Genomic DNA, 17,084 nt, shown 5'->3' on the forward strand with positions numbered 1-17,084 from the left:
GAATTGCTAAGCAACGCCACACAGCCAGAAACTTCTTTTGGATTTCCTTTTGAAGGTGGAGACTGCGAGACCAAGGGATCCATCAGTTTGTGCCTGCTCCATCAGTTCACACTGGAAAATAAAAACCAAACATGCAGACAAACCTAATAATTGCAAAGCTAGAGATGTGGAGACTACTGCATAATAAAAACAACTCTTTTTAAAGGTTGCCTTTTAAAATGGCTTCCTTGAGTGGCTACCATGGCACTAAGATTAAAACGTAGCATCTCTACAACATGTCCCTAGAAAAGACTACCACACAGATCCAATGAAACCAGTGTCTAGACAGGACGATCAAGGCTACTCATTATTAAATACACTATACATTCTTGAAATTTGTCATTTGTCATCTGAGACTCAGGCAATTGGCCATACCTGTTGCAATGGCACTTAGGAGGCCTACTCCCACACTGGAGTGCTTGGGTTTGAGTCTTGGCTCAACTCCCAATTCCAGCTTCCTGTCCACCCCTGGAAGCAGCAATGAGAAGTCTCCCACCTAGGTCCTGCCCACCACCTGGGAGGCCTGGGTTGAATTCCTGGCTCCTGGGTTCAGCTTAGCCCACCCCTGGCTGTGGTGGGCTACTGGAGAGTGAGCCAGAGGATGGGAGATGGACTTCCCTCTGTCTTTACCCCGATTAAAAATAAGTCAATAATTTAAAAGAAATAGGAGGTGGCAAGCAGATGAATCAACTTTCTGTAATAAAGAAAATCTTGGGAGAGTCACGGCTTTGAGATGGGTATTAAAAGAAGGAATTGTGTGGGAAGGGAGAGAAGTTACAGCCTCGGGCATGCTGGAGCACAGAAGAGGCTCTCTGAGGGGGAAAAGCAAGTTCAGAATCAAACAGAAAACGGAACACTGGGAAACCAGACAGGCTGCATGGCTATGCAAGTAGGAAGCACATTAGAAAGCTTGTGTTGGCATGGGGAAGCCTTCACCCTGACATCAATAGAGTAAAGCTTCTAGAATGTAAGGTTTAAGAGGCAATGGATCAAACACTGTGCAGGTAACATTACAAAACCTGGCAGGGCATTTTCCAGACTTATTTCTTGTGATGATTTGTAAACAACATTTCAGGTAAACGCACAACCAACTCTGAATTACATATATGTAAACACATTTTCTGTCAAGCTGAGTTCTTTTAAGGGTGGGAGTATGCGCTCAAAAAGAATCGCTCAGCTTCGTTTTTAATAAAGAGAAACACTTAGATTGCAGTAGACCTTTCCTCCAGAAGTATCCGTGGGTTCTTTCTCTGTCCTCCCTCCTTGGGCCTGGTTCTCGATGGCCCGCCATGGACATGGTGCAGTTCAGAACATTTCATGTCTGCAGACCATTGCATGGCCGCCACTGCAGCCCATGCTCAGGGCAAAACCCTTGCCTGTTTATCAGTCTGCTTGGGGTGAAGGGCTTTGCCACGGGCACCTACTTCCTCATGCAGCACACAGGAAGCATATTCTGGATGAGCTGCTAAAGAGCATGAACCCTGGCTTTGGACCCACATGCCTTGCCTTTCCAGACACCCACATCTAAGTAATACAGTTGCAAGTTCACGCGACACGGTGCCCAATGGCCATAAACAGGAGCAGATAGTAGCAACACACAGGGCGCCATCAAGCAACTATTGCTCCAGCAAATACTCTGTGTGAGAGACCAGGCTAGAAACATAGATCAGGAGCTGTTAACAGCCAAACTGTCCTGTCAGAAATGTTCCTAATGAAGTCCTAACCCCAATAACAGATGTTCATGACAGTACTCTCTAAAGAGCTAACTTTAGATGAGTAACTTTACAGGTAACTCTCCAAAGATGTTAAAAACGGTCTTCGGACTTCGCTGTAGTAGAGCCAGATGCATCTCGTGGAACGGAAGCTCTGGACCAAGGGCCTGAGGTCAATCTGTGCCCCTCAGGGGTCACCACTGGCCCCTGGGTGACAGGGGCAGGAAGGGGACACCAAGGATCCCACAGTCCCAGGACAAATTGGCGAGATCCCCCCCAAGGTATATAGGGAGACAGTTCACAAAGATGGAAGAAATCACCTCCAAAACGACACCAAGTCGGGGCACAGAGGCCCCCTGTCAAAGCAAGCCAGCGTTTGCCGTTGTTCTCACAACCTTGGCAAAGGGAAAAGACTTTTTGCAGCCGGCTGGAGACATGAGCCCCTAGCTGACTTGGCCAAGACGGTCTGCACCGTTCCTCAACTGGGTTTCTCTCGCTCCTCGCCTCCAGCACTTGGGGAAACCAAGGCAGAAGTGTCCGGCGGCTAACAGGGACGCAAGCATCCTGCCGAGGTCGTGCAGGCCACAACTCCCGAAGGCAGCCAGGACGAGCGGGCGGGTCGGCTGCGACTCCCTCCCTTCCCGAACTTTCCAGCCGAATGGAATGCGGGCGCCCGCCCGGGCTCCGGCTGCACTTGGAACGCGCACCGGGGGCGAGCGCGCGGGGCGCGGCGAGGGGCGGGGAGGCGGCCGAGGGGGCGGGCAAGCGGGCGGACGGGCGGGGGCCGCGGGCTGCGGGGAGGCCGGGGGCGGGGAGCAGGCGGCGGCGGGCCCGGGGAGAAAAGAACATGGCTCCGGCGGTGGGCAGCGCTGAGCGCCGCGCCGCGCACCCGCGCGCCGGCCGCCAGTGACCGCCATGGTCCACTCGAGCCGCGTGCAGCCGCAGCTGCCCGGGGACGCCAAGCGGCCTCCGGCCCCGCGAGCGCAGGGCCCCGGGCGGCTGGCGGCGGGCGGCGCGGCCGTGACCGCCGGCCTCGCTGCCCCGGGCGGCCTCCGCGAGCAGAGGGGCCTGGAGATCGAGATGGAGCGCATCCGGCAGGCGGCCGCGCGGGACCCCCCGGCCGGAGCCTCGGCTTCTCCTTCTCCTCCGCTCTCGTCGTGTTCCAGGCAGGCGTGGAGCCGCGATAACCCGGGCTTCGAGGCTGAGGAGGACGAGGACGAGGACGAGGTGGAAGGGGAGGAAGGGGGCATGGTGGTGGAGATGGACGTGGAGTGGCGCCCGGGCAGCCGGAGGTCGGCCGCTTCCTCGGCCGTGAGCTCGGCGGGAGCCCGCAGCCGGGGACTAGGGGGCTACCACGGCGCGGGACCCCCGAGCGGCAGGCGGCACCGGCGAGAAGACCAGGGCCCGCCGTGCCCCAGCCCGGCCGGCGGCGGGGACCCGCTGCATCGCCACCACCCCCTGGACGGGCAGCCGCCCCGAGTGGCCTGGGCCGAAAGGCTGGTTCGCGGGCTGCGAGGTAAGAGCGCGACCCGCAGCGGCGGGCAGGCGGGCAGGCGGGCAGGCGGGCAGGCGGGCAGCCGTCGGGGTTCCCGCTTGCATCCCGTGCCGCGTCCCCGCCTCCCTTGGCCGCACCTTCCCCGACTTGGCTAGTTCTGCTGTTTCCGGTGCCCGGTCTGGGGAGTCCTGTGCGCCCTGCTTGGTGTGGGCTTCTCTGATGATCCGCTCTCTTGGGGGAGCTGTCAGCATTTTCTGTTTTACTGCTAAAAATAAGTGAAGGCCCAGTTATAGCCGAAGGGTACATATGGGCTTCCCCTATGCATGAGTTAAATATATATATATACACATACATATATATATGAGATGGTGATTGCAACCACATATTTGCTTCTATGGCAAAAACGAAAGAGAAATCTGGACCCACACCCATGCCCTGCCCCTGGTCCTCTGCCCCTGGCTCCACTGCCCCTCATCCCCATTCTAGCGTCAAAAGGTTAACAGTGCAGTGTTAAGCCGTTAGTGGGCTGGGCAATCCCTTTGGTTTGGCTCTGATGCTGTGTTAAGATTTGGGGCGGGGGGAGGGGAGGGTCGGGAGAGAATAAGGGGTCGTTGAGACTTCCAAGGATAAAATAAAAAGTTCTTTTAAAAGATTTCTAATACTGTACAAATTACTTTTTGTCTGAAGTGGCATAAGGTTACATTTTGGAAGTATACTTCTAAGCAACTAAATTCACCGTCTTTGAAATGCCATCGGAATGGTGAGGTCACTACACACCAGCTGATGCCAGTGTCAGAACTCAGGGCCCGGCTCCACCGCTGATGGCAGGGAAAGCATTTTCAAATTTGCTGGTGTTGAGTAAGAGGACTTGAATTTTCCAATAGCAGATGGGATCTTGTTCTTACAGTTTTGTCAGAGGCATCCTTGGAAAAAAGAAGAGGAAAAAAAAAAAACAAGCCTTGCATTGGCTCTGACCCTCCTGGTTATTGAAATCTCAGTTGTTTAATTTAGAGCTTCCCGCCTCCCCGTTCTTTCGAACTTTTCTCTGCCCTTGGCTTGCCGTGGGTTTTCAGTCTCAGTGGAAACTGTCCAGGTGGTGCTCCAGCAGCGCTGCCATTAAGACCAGATCCCCCTTGTGCCACCACTGACTCTGTGACCTTGAGCAAGCGACATGACCTCCATGGTTCTCACCTTGTGTACGTATTAAAAAAGAAAAGAATCCTAATACATTTGGGGCTTACTGGAGAATTACTCTAGGTAAGACTGTTGAGACCATAGCCTGAGGAAGTGTACATTTAGTTACTGCTGAATAATATACACTGGTTAATTTGAACCAGAAACTCCTTTCTGGATAACCTGTGGGGATATGTTCATAAAACACTAACACTTCTCAAAGTTTAAAATGTACTAAAGCACGTTTCTGTATGATTCTATACTACTTAAAATCTGCTCTTGAAAAATACTCAACGAGGCAAAGAAGTTTCTTACGAGTTAATAAATAATGGTAAGTCATATGATCCTTTTAGCTCGGTTTAAACATTTGATAATTCGCTGAGCCTAGTTTGGATAGACTCGATAGAATACGATGAAATTAATGTGTCTACATGCTTATTTCTTTTAAAAAAATATACCAAGGGAGGCTGACCTTGTGGTGCAGAGGGCTAACCCACCACCTGTAACACCAGAGCATCCTAAAAGGGTGCTGGCTCCAGACCCAGCTGCTCTACTTCCCATGCAGCTCCCTGCTAATGCACCTGGGAAAGCAGTGGTAGAGAGCCCGAGTCTTTCAAATATATAATTAAAATTTAAAAAAAAAAGATCAGAAGAGGTATATTGGATGAGCTCAGTCTTAAAACCTCTAGTCATACTGTATATCAGTGGTCTGTAATTGGAAGAGAAGCAGACTAGAGACATTTTGGATTTTAAGAAACTTTAAACTGCTTTAAGAGAAGGTGCAGCTCATGTTCTTGACACTTGCCAGATAAGCTATATTTATTACAGATTGAACAGGACTAGCAGCTGCAATAAGAAATGAAAGCATGTCACCATTTTCCTGCAGCCAAAACCAGGAGGTAAAATGAGTAACTGAGAACAAGCTGAGGTGTTTTTTTTGTTTTGTTTTATTTTGTTTTGTTTTGTTTTGTTTTTCACCTCTTGGGATGCCAATGGCAAAAATCTTACATGCACCAGGAAAGTTGTGCCTTTGGGTCAGTCACGTTTGTAAACTAAAGGGGGAAGAGAAGAGGAAGTGAGCTGGAATTTTTCCAGAGATCTCCTGCCTTTGTGGCTTCCTACAGTTTACTCCAAAGCAGAGAAGTAGAACCTCAGCTCTAGGTGCTTTCTGGTTTTCTTATCCATAGGTGGTTGTTTAAATTTGAATTGACTTATTTCCTTTGAAAAAGAGATCTGTCTGCTGCTTCATTCCTCCCCAACCCCAAGTGCCAGCAAACAGCCGAGGCTGATCCAGGCTGAAGCCAAGAACCAGGAACTCGGTCACACTCTGGCACAGGGTGGCAGGAAAGTACTTGAGCCATCACCTGCTTCCTCCTGGAGCTTACACTAGCATGGAGCTGGAATCGGAAGCCCAGCTAGGACTGGTCTACAGGTCCTTTAATATGAGATTCAGGAGTGCTGACTGGCAGCGTAACTGCTGTGCCAAACAATGGTTTGATGATGTGAATCCAAGATGGATGACAAACAGCAGTTTTTGCCACTTCGACAATAGATCATGTGTATGCTTAGCAAAAGGGAGATAGTAAAGAAAGAAAAATGCCCATCTGTGAGATGCTTCATCTCTAACCAGAGCATTAAGAAAGCTTTGGAGAAGGTTCAGAGTGTGCTGAACGAAGCTGCGAGTGAGCAGTGTGGTTGGTGTGTGGGACAATTTGCAGAGGAGTGCATGAGGCAGAAGACCAGGTGGGAGACAGCCAAGGAAAGAATGATGAATGCCTGGACCAGGGGAAGCAAGGATGGCTTCCAGGTGGTTCCAGCAATCATATTCACTCTTAACAAGTGCATTTTAGGTGAAGATGAAATGCAGGCTTCTACTAGAGTTAGCGGCTTTTCTGATGTATCAGCTTGCTGAAGTCAGTTCCTATTTGTTCCTTTAGATATATGAGTATATTCTTAGCCTTTTTGTGACTTTGCTTTTTTGTTCTGGAGAAATCACAATGTGATTAGCTTCACTGGTCAGGGTAGACTAAGCTGCTGCCACAGCCGCCTTGCTTCCCGTTCAGTGCCCCTGCTCATGCATCATTCCGAGATGGCTGCTCCAAATTGGAGGCTCTCCTCCATGTGATTATTCCAACACCAACACTCCTTCCCTCTTGTGGGTCTCCCAGGAATGCTGGTGTGATCCACATGGCCAAGGCAGCACGGAAGGCTCCCCACTGCTGTTGATCCAAAGCCCTCTTCTTGGATCTACCCACCATCTCCTGCACTCAGGTTCTGTTGGCAAAGCTCTTAATCGGACCACGGGGATCTTCAGGGTCAGCTTGGGACTAGAAGGCAGGCACAAGTCCTAGAGGGGAGAACTTGATGTTGGTAAAGAGTTAGGAATTGTCTCATTGGTGCCAGGGCCCTCATGACATAGGAGGTCTCCTCTTGTTTCTCCTGAAAGAATCAAACTTTGACGTTGAAATGGGTGTGCTTGTGAGTGGCCTTGAACCCACGCTTAGCCACTGCTCATTTTGCCACAGTGTCCTGCTTTTGGCTGTGTGAAGGGGAGCATATTTGGTTCTTGGAAGGGTTGTTGAGACTCAGATGAACAGCTGAACTTGGTGGTAGGTGAGGGCACCGCTCAGCAACTGCCAACGTCCAATTCACCGCTCTTGAGTTGCAGCGCCTATGTGGTGCCTGATGAACCTGTGTGAGCCTCAGAATGCAGTCCCGTTTTATCCTCAGCAGAGCATCTTTCCAAACCACAGGTTTTCAGTGGGATGGAGGACAGGTTTGCACCTTGAAACATTTGGTAGACTGGAGCAAGGGGAAGTTCTCCCCCAGGAGAACTGCCACAGTAATGAACAGGTAAATACTGGTGACAGATTTTATTTTCCCAGCTGGTGGCAGGGGAAGGGGTGTGACTGACCGCCGTCATCCCTGAATTAGATTAAAGGTGCTGCTGAAAAGTGTCTTGCCAGGCACGGGACAGCTGCTCTCCCTCCAGCCCCGCATACCTGATGTAAGTGAAGTCACACAATTAACCTGGTAGTCTGGACCCTCAGCTCAAACTTCAGAATAATGTATGGATCCAAATCCAAATGTGTTTGGGGTTCATCCTGAATAGCATGAGGCACATCCAGGTTGTAGCGTGCATCTGAATGCCTGCATTCCTTTATCTGATGCAAGTATGTTCAGCTGTATGTACACAAATGGATGCGTCATGTTCCAGTTTTCCATTCACTTGTTGTGGGGTACTTGGAGGTTGCCCCGCTTCTTTGACCTTTGCCTGTATGTTTCACCTAAACTTTACCCATCCCTTCATCCTTTTCTTTTCTGTAAATTTGCACTGTAATTTTGAGCAAAGAAGATTAAATATGTTCATGACGGCAGGAATTTTTTGAGGCATTTTTCTGCCCCCGGAGTGTTTGAGAGGGTGAGGCTAGTGATAGAGTTAATGCAGGCGGGGGGCACGTTGTGACAGTCCCCGTGTGTGGTGCCCTGAGGCTTCACGGGTACACAAGAGAATAGCATAAGCTTTGCACATCCCAGGAGCTAACAGTTTACCTTGGGTAGCAGAGACCTTAGTAACTGCATGCAAATGACTGGCCAGGGAGCAAAGGAGACAGGTCAGCTTTACCTGGGGAGATCGGAGAAGTCTTGTGGTGGGAGTGAAACTCACACTGTATCTTCAAGAATAAGTGGAAATTCAAAAAGGAAGAAGCAACAAGACCAGGCAGTTGGCACGTGGTCAGTGCTGACATGGGTGTTTGGAGGCAGAGGTGGCCTCGGGCGGGGGGCTGAAAGGATCTGCTGTCTGTGACTGCAGGCTGAGCATGGGTGGATGACAAGGACTATGTCCAGGTGTGTGACAACTGGCGGGGAACTAGAAGAATTGTGAACCAAGTCCATCTGCAGGAAAAGAGAAGGGCTCTGCCCTAACTGCAGTCCACATTTCCGATTTGATAGCATTGACCCAAACAGGGAGAAAGGTTTCTTGAGAAAGAAAAGGAAGAATGTGGGCCCTATGCAATAGCCCAGCAGCTAAAGTCCTCAACTGGGATTCCATATGGGTGCCATTCTAATCCCGGCAGCTCCACTTGCCATCCAGCTCCCTGCTTGTGGCCTGGGAAAGCAGTGGAGGACGGCCCAAAGCTTTGTTTGGGATCCTGCACTCACGTGGGGGACCCAGAAGAGGCTCTATAGACACAGCTCTGGTTGTTGTAGCCGCTTGGGGAGTAAATCAACAGGTGGAAAATCTTCCTCTCTGTCTCTCCTCCTCTATGTAAACTTGACTTTCCAATAAAAAAATTTTAAAAAATAAACCTTAAAAAAGAAAGAAAGAGAAGAATGAATGTTCTTTGGGAGCTGGTGAGTGTGAGCAGTCAGTGGAGTATGCCCTGTTAGCTGTCGTGTACACAAGGGGTGTTACTGTGGCTCAATACAGGAGAAGTTCAAATATCATCAGGCATCAAAGTCACCTTTTAACTCGCTTTTTCCATTAACTTTTTGAAGGCCCCTTCCATGCGCGTTTGGAACTCAAGAGAGGGCTAAAAATTCAGGACTTGGAAGTCAGTAACAGAAGGTAGCAGCTAATTATACTACTGAAGACGGACCAATTCACGTCGCTTCTCTAATTCTGATGCATTTTGACAAGGAACCCTATTCTTTCTAAAAACAAACAAACGAAGTCCAGTGTCTCAGAGATTTGTGTCGTCAGCTAAGACCCTGAGCATTTGGTCGCACTCTTCACCATGAACTCAAAGTCCATTCGGATATGGGTCTTTACACCATTCCGAAGTCTGGACCAGCCAGGGGTCATAAGTCTGACATTTTACCGATTGGTATTTGTTTCCGAAGTTGCAGACAGACCTCTTCCAAGAACCCTGAAATGTTTGACACGTTCCATTGCTAATTCCCAGGCAGTTCCACAGAGAGGCACTCTTGCTCCACTTTCAAACTGGGGTTGTGCCCTTGGGCAAGGCTCAGAGCTCGGAGGAGGCTGAGCCCTCAGTTGAACCCAGTTTGGCTCCTGCACTGCGTCATGAGTCGTAAGTCACCAGCGCTTGGTTTGTTCCGGACAAGACAGGGTTAGTGCGAGACAGACACCCCATGCCGAACACCTTTCGACCGTGGAAGTGGACTATTGACGGATTAAATAACACTGCAGCTGGGATTGCTTTCCAAATGATTGAGGGATTACGTGTGTGGGTTTAGATGAATCACTGTGCTAAGCTGATCATTGTTGGGCTAAATAATAAATAATAAGAATGTGTTATATCTGTCTCTTGGATGTTTTTCCAAAGTAAAAAAAAAAAGGTTTTGAAAAAATTAGGAAAAAATTGTTGGCGAGGTAACCTTTGTTTTTCTTTTTTCCAAAGTCACCTGTGTGTTTGGCACATCTTTAGTGTTTTGCAGTCCATGTTGCAGGGCCCCTGTGCTTGCATGCAGATGTAATATTATGCACAGGATCACAGCCGTGGAGGTGATGTGCTCTGGCTGGTCAGAGGGCATTAGCAAAGCACCCTCTTGAAACTAGTTGGAAAAATTGTTCAGTTTCCCTGTGCTTCTACTGTCTCCCTGACACCTGGAGGCAAACTGTGCACTGAATGCAGGGAAGGTACTTAGCAGTCAGGGTTACCATCGGGAAAAATGCCAGGAATGCCAGCCTTTTGAACATAAACGCCACCTTTTAACTATCAACTCTGTCCTGTCAGCTCATCCCAACCAGGAAGTAACTTTCTCCTGTTTGTAGATGTAGCCATTTCTCACTCATCTGAAAGTAAACAGGTCCCATATCCTAAGACATACACAGCCAGTGGGAAAATGGGATGAAAATGAAAGCGGTCAATATTTAAGTTTAAAACACATGAAAGTATCTCACACAAGAATATAAGCAAGGGGTCTTGTTTCTTTATTTTATCTCAAAACCTGGGATAATATTGCACTACTAAACTATTACTGCAAATTTCACTTGAATAAAACTTGATTGGAGTTTTTTTTTTTTTTTCTATGCACTGGCCCACGAGTCCATTTGTAAATATTAAGAGCCATGCTATTTCTTTAGTGCATAGCTGTCTGTAAACTATGGGAAAGAATGAAGTCACTGACCAAATGGGGCAGGGCAGCCGTCTTTGGGGATGCCAGAGTCTAGCCTTCTGTATTTCCATGTCTATTTTAGGCCTGATTCCAAAAGAAATCTACCCTAAGAATCGGTAGGGAGGCTGTTCCAGGGCTACTGAGCCTAACACTTGGCTGCCTCTGCGACCTTCTGAGTTGTAATTTTCCATGTCATCTACATTTGTAATAATTCCTTAATATGATAGAGTCTTAACGAACACACATTCTGCTTGCTGCATTTCTTCTGAGTGAGTAATTTCCCTGACAACTACCAGATCTTGGCAGATGCAAACCTGGTCATAAGTTAGCCTCCACTTTTCCGTGTGCTGAAATTTAGGATGCGTAATCCAGTGTCTTTGAATTCAGATACAGATTTTCCCAAAGGAACTTTGGGAAGAAAAGGAAATGAAAAACCTGAAATTTAGGAGGGGTAGAACTAATATATTATTATAAAAGTTAAAAAAAATACACAAGCAGTAGTATGAAGTCATTTCTCTGATAGGAAAGGCCAACTGCTATTTTTCCCTCTTCTCAGTGTGGTTTGCTTGTGGCTTAAGTGCTGAGTTTCCGTGATTGAAGGAGTTAAGATGTGTGGGATAGCAGTGCCAGACATAGTGCAGGGGGCCAGGTTGGGTTCCGTTAGCAGTCGACCTAATCTGAGAGCACTGAGAAGTTTGTCTTTTTTTGGAAAAGGCTTAGGTTCTTCCAAGCAAGCCGCAATGTGACTTGACCACACTATTCATTAATGGGTTTGGACAGCCACCATGTCTGTCTGCCAGCGCTATCCAAAACTGCAGGCATGCTGCAGCCAGCTTGCCGAGTGTTATGTCATCCACACTGAGCCAGCCCAACTCTTTTTCCATCTGCTAAAATAGAGAACATGGTTGCAGATTTTAGTCTTTCTCCAGAGAGGGAGGGAGATGCTGGTTGAGTTGTTGCTCCTAATGTCAACATGTTAATTGGCGTTTGAAAAGAATTTGCTCAACTAAGCATGTGCAGTGTGGTCGGTCACTATAGAGTGTGTTAAAGGACAAAGACAAGCAGAGAACCAGGAGTTAGATGCTCGAGGAACTGCTTTCCTGTGGAGTTGATCCAGCCAAAGCTTCCTTGAATCTAGGATGATGTAAAAGATAGTGATGTGCAATGACTCTGATGGGTTTAGCGGGAGGATCCCAGGAGGGGCCCTCTAGAGCCAAACAGGAAGAACTGTGCACATTGCACAGCTGTTCAATCTTAGTTTAAGTCATTTCCTGTTCTGTTTTGAAAAATTGTACTCAAATATCTACCAGTGGTCCTGGGAATTGAGAGAAGAATCAGATCATTGCACATCCTGGGGGGAAGATGGTGAAGCAATGAGTGTTCTTGCTGTGCTGTATTCCCAGTTACATCCAGTGTGCTAAATGTACATAGGAGAGAATCTCCCATACAGATTATACTGTTTATTTTTTCCCCGTTTTAACATTTATGATATTTCTTAAATTGAATGGCTTTTCTCATTATTTTAAAGGTCTCTGGGGAACAAGACTCATGGAGGAAAACAGCACTAATCGAGAAAAATACCTTAAAAGTGTTCTGCGGGAACTGGTCACGTACCTCCTGTTTCTCATAGTGTTGTGCGTCTGTAAGTAAACTGCTTCCTTCTGAAACATTGCACAGGTCGAAAGTGTTTGACCTGAAAACAAAATCATATTTAAAGTTAGAGGACCTGTGGGTGCACCAAAAGACTTGTACATTAGAAGTTGTCTTTTTACTTGCTTCCAATTCCTTTTTAGAATTTGGGCAAGTTCTCTCTGTTCTCTGACAAGCATTCCTTCAATACCTGCTCTATTTGGTTGTGAGGTTCATTGTCAGCTGTGATCGTTTTCGTTGTTAAATGCATGTGGCCCTCTGCCAGACACAAAGAAACCAGGGTTAATGGATTTTTACATCAGATGTCATAACTGTCGAGTTGCACTATTAGATAAGTAAACATAAGATCTGCCTAAGATATTTTAACTGTGAGGATTGCAAATAAAATCACCTAAGATTTTTTTTAAGATTTATTTTATTTATTTGGAAGACAGAGTTACAGAGTGGCAGAGAGAGAAACACGCTCAAACAGAGGTTGCACATCTGTTGCTTCCCTCCCCAACTGGCTGAAATGGCCAGGACTGCAGGAGCCAGAAACCAGGAACTTCCTGCTGGTCTCCTAATGGTGATAGGGGCCCTGGTACTTGAACCATCCTGTCTTGCTTTCTCAGGCACCGTAGCAGGGAGCAGGATTGGAGGTGCAGCAGCTGGTTATGGGATACTGGCATTGCAAGTGGTAGCATTGCCCACCATGCCCCCCAGCATTGTTTTTATTGACACATATTTGGAGGAAATGCACATCCCAGGCAGTGGAAGTTGTGTGAGTTAAGGTGGAGAGAGTGGATGCTTGAAAGTCCCCTGCTTGGGGATTTGGATATGCCATATCAGAGCCTTTAACCTAACTGAATATTTCTTTCAGCTCTAAAGCAACTGCTTGGTTCTTGCTCTGCTGGAAACAGTCACACTTATGTCTGTCTTCTCTTTTTCAATTTACTCCTACATTCTCTGTCGGTGTAGCGGAGGAACATTTTGGCTAAAAGCTGGCTATAGAAACCATATGCATCCAAGCTTGGAAATCCATAGACAGTGGGTTTGTCTTCTGCTGTAGGAGAGTGCTTTGGATGGTAGGTTTTGTCCATGCTGCAACCAAAACCTTGTAGAGCAGATGTGAAGCATATTTATGATCCCTAAGACATTCTTATTTATTTATTTATTTATTCATTTATTTGTTTATTTGAAAGGCAGAATTACAGAGAGGAAGAGAGAGAAATCTTTCATTCCCTGGTTCACTCTCCGAATCACTGTAGTGATGTGTACGGACCAGGTCGAAGCCTGAAGCTTGGAGCTCCATCCTGGTCTCCTGTGTTAGTGACTAAACTTGAACCTGCGCTCATATAGGATGCTGGTGTACCAGGCAGCAGTTTAACCAGCTGTGCCCTGCCCTTAGGCCCTCTTACCAAATGCCTCTGAGAAGAAAGCTCCTTCTTGTACCACACCTTCTGAAATGAATGCCAATCTTTAAAAAAATCTTTGTTTTTATATAGGGAATGAATCAGACTTTAATCAATACTTTCCTAATGCCATTCCTGTCACATTATACTCAACCCTCTTGGCTTAATCAATCAACCAGTTAGTCTTGATTTGATTAGCCAAGTATTAAAAGTTTTTTGAAGATTTTTTTTATTTACTAGCTTCATAAAAATATAAAGCTTCTCAAGTTGAACATGAAAGATTAAGGAAACATTTATGTTTCTATGTGTCATCATAATGAAATCAGTATTGCTGTATTTAATCCCCCAACCCTGGTCTTTAATACTAGTAGTCAGCTCTTAATTAACCTTAGCAGAGCAGGTCACGTTCATACATTTCTGAGACTTTGCCTACCCAGGTGGAGAGTGAGGAAAATATTAAGGAGTCCTGAAACGTAACTTGGTTAGCTGCGTTTGACAGAGTCGGCCTCTGCTTAGATGTTTCTCCCTTAGCATTCAGCTGGCTGCCTCCGCTTCGTCCTTCCTGGGGGCGAAGCTACCTGGTTTTTGTATCTTCTTACTCCCGCCTTGCTGGCTCCCCACCCACCAGCTGCCATGCTACTGTCTGTGCTCCTCTAAGTTTTCCAGCCTGGAACCTATCTGACAAGGATCCATGCAAACGTCCCTTTCACGTGTGCCCTTAGCTGGCGCCCTGCACTCGTCCAGCGGGATGAAGATAGCAGGAAAGATGTTTCCGGATTTGCTGTTCAGTAGTTACTCTAAACATCCAGACTGAGGCTGCTCAGTTCATTTGCTCGCCTAAAACAAGTAAAATCTCAACATTTATTCTTAAGTCTGTTTATTTCTCCTCTATTTCAAACCCCCCCCTAAAAGCGATATGACATTAATTTTAAACATGTTAGCCAAGACAGAAAGATGGAAAAACTATTCACACGATTATAGTTATAAAACAAGAGATATGGTATTTTTAATTTTTATGTGCTCAGCTCTTACATCCTGGCATGATGAGGTCAAGTTTGCTGCTTCATAGAAAAGGTGCTTAAACATTAAACTGAGGTGGCCTTACATATTAACAGGCTGGTTGCAGTTACCGAGGTTTTTTTGCAACCATTCCATACACAGGTGTGTCTCATAAAGTGTAGTGTACCCATATGTCTATACAGTTTCAGTGGCTCCCAGAACTGCCTGTGCATCTGAAGCAACAAGAGACTTACTTTGTTTAATTGCAGTTTGCCCAGACCCGCAAAGTCATAGGCTCTAAAATGTGAGCCAAAGAACTGAATTTCCTGATGCTCTGATAACCTGAGAATCAGGCCAGATAAGTGAACCCAAGACCTCAGTTTTAGGAAACATGCCTGAAGTCACCAAACACATGAGTGCTGACTTTATAACGTGGGTGCTTTTTGTTCCTGTTCACACTCACCACATTTTTTTTTAACCATAGCTCCACACTTTACGTAAATAAAAGTTTACTTTCAGAATATTATGCAATCTCTGGTTCTTGGAAGCCATGCGGCACATGACCACTGAATGTTAGAATCCCCCCACTGTCCCACAGTCTCTGAGAGGGAGTAGCGAGATTGAGAACGCAACGAGCTCCTTTCCCGTTCCTGTGGCTCGTTAGGAAGTTCTTCCATTCTCGCAGCTGACATCAGTCCCCTGGGACCTCTCCTAGTTGTCCCCACCAGCCTCTGCTATACCAAGTGCCTTTTCCACATCAGCTGTTGCCAAGTGGAGAGACAGTCATCAGGTTTAACCTTTCCAGTTTCCTCAGCTAGGGATCTCGTGATTGGAGACCAGAGTCTCGGTAACTGTCACGCGACCAGAAGCTCCCTCTGGCACACTTTCTGTTGTCCCCATCCCCGAGGAGCAGGAATAGCTCCCAGGAGGAAAGAACCAGGAGCTTCCTCACCCAGACCTGCATGCTAGCGTGGTCAGACCCCTGAGCCCCCTCAGCACATGAACAGCCGGTTCCTCTGAGTCCTCCCCGGAGGTGGTGGCGCCCTGCGTGGCCCTGCTCGGGTTTGAGCACCCTGGATGGTGGGAAAGGCCTTCCCTCTGAGCCACGTTAAATCTTCTCCCGGTAGGATGTGCTCATCATTCCAATCTGTTGAAATGACCTTGGATCGAGACCCAGCTCACACATCAGCCATTCCTCCGTGCTTCGGAGCATCAGCAGTTATCAGCATGTCCTTATCTCTGTAAGCTAATAAATGGAAACAGCCGGGAGAGTATCAGCCCATTAATCTCCTCGGGTGGGGTCGGCTTCAATCTGTTTGCATCCAGCTCAGAGCATTCCTGAAGCGGTGCCATAGGAAAGACTTTTTTTTTTTTGTCAAGTGCCTGTCTGCACAGTTCCACCGGGGCTCTGTTCTGTCAGCTGTCGGCCAGAGCAGGGAAAAGCCGCTCCAGCTCAGCCGGACTGGCTCCTATGATTGAGCTTTCCCCCACAGTTCAGAAACCATCTAATTACCACTTCAGAACTCTTACCAGCAAAATCACTACCAAATGATCAAGAAGAGCAAATGCACTAAGTCCATGTACACATGCTAGAATCCACTGAACCTTATGCCTTTATAAGATGAATGCTTTTCATAACAAGTAGTTGGCACTCTGGGAGGCAGCTTGACATAGTAGAAATATGGGCTTTGTTTTTTTGGCTTTTTCGTTTGTTTTTTTGATTTTGTTTGTTTGTTTTGCATCACACAATTCTAAGTTCAAATCCCAGTTGTACCTACAAAATAGGTAAGCCTGGGCAAGTTTTTTAACCTTCCAAGTCTATTTTCTCATTGGTAAAATACTTACTTTTAATAGTTGTAAAGATGAAAAACAATCCATGGAAAGACCCTTGGGGGGCTGCTGTGATACCACCCACCCTAGTCAGAAGGGAGTCTTCCACTGGCTGAATAGGCCCATCAGCAGATTCTCAGAACCAAAGGCTCTGATCCCTAAACTCTGGTTCCTTAGAGCAACCAAGCGTCCATGCAGAGCTTATTTTTGCATCTTTGCAGTGTTAGTTCCCTTCCTCCATTTTTTTTTTTAAAGTTTTATTTAATTTTTTTAAAGAGTTATACAGAGAGCTGTTCCGTCTGTTGGTTCATTCCCCAGGCTGGGACTGGGCCAGGCCAAAGCCAGAGGCCAACAGCTTCTTCCAGTGTTTCCCACATGCTTAGCAGGAACCCAGGCACTTAGGCCAGCTTCCACTGCTTTTCCCAGGCCAGTGTCAGGGAGCTGGAGCAGAAGCAATGCAGCCACTTGCCCATATGGCTAGCACTGGAGGCAGTGGCTTTATCCACTGTGCTACAATGCCAGCCTTTACTTTGAAAATTAATCTGCTTAACCAGAGGGATAGAAATGAAATGGGAATTAGATAATCCCACTTTGTATAATTCAAGATTTATTCTTACTTGAAATCTAAATTGCTATACATTCACCTTCCAAGTATGTGTAGATAGATGCATAGATATAAGCTCTGTTCTAAGGAGCAAGAGTATTTCTGTT

General features: G+C 47.1%; 1 protein-coding gene across 1 annotated transcript in view; it reads left to right on the forward strand.

The window, feature by feature from the left end:
* Window positions 1-2,582: 2,582 nt before the first annotated feature.
* The window catches only part of PKD2 (polycystin 2, transient receptor potential cation channel), a 44,829-nt gene continuing 30,327 nt past the window's right edge, over window positions 2,583-17,084 (forward strand). The window contains exons 1-2 of the mRNA XM_040966844.1: window positions 2,583-3,267; window positions 12,032-12,145. Of these exons, the coding sequence (XP_040822778.1) occupies window positions 2,667-3,267; window positions 12,032-12,145 (715 nt within the window). The 5' untranslated portion in view covers window positions 2,583-2,666. The remainder of the gene's footprint in view (window positions 3,268-12,031; window positions 12,146-17,084) is intronic.

This window comes from Ochotona curzoniae, unplaced genomic scaffold, assembly GCF_017591425.1.
Source record: "Ochotona curzoniae isolate NIBS_2020 unplaced genomic scaffold, NIBS_Ocur_1.0 scaffold_4506, whole genome shotgun sequence".
In the NCBI taxonomy this organism is placed as follows: Eukaryota; Metazoa; Chordata; class Mammalia; order Lagomorpha; family Ochotonidae; genus Ochotona; species Ochotona curzoniae.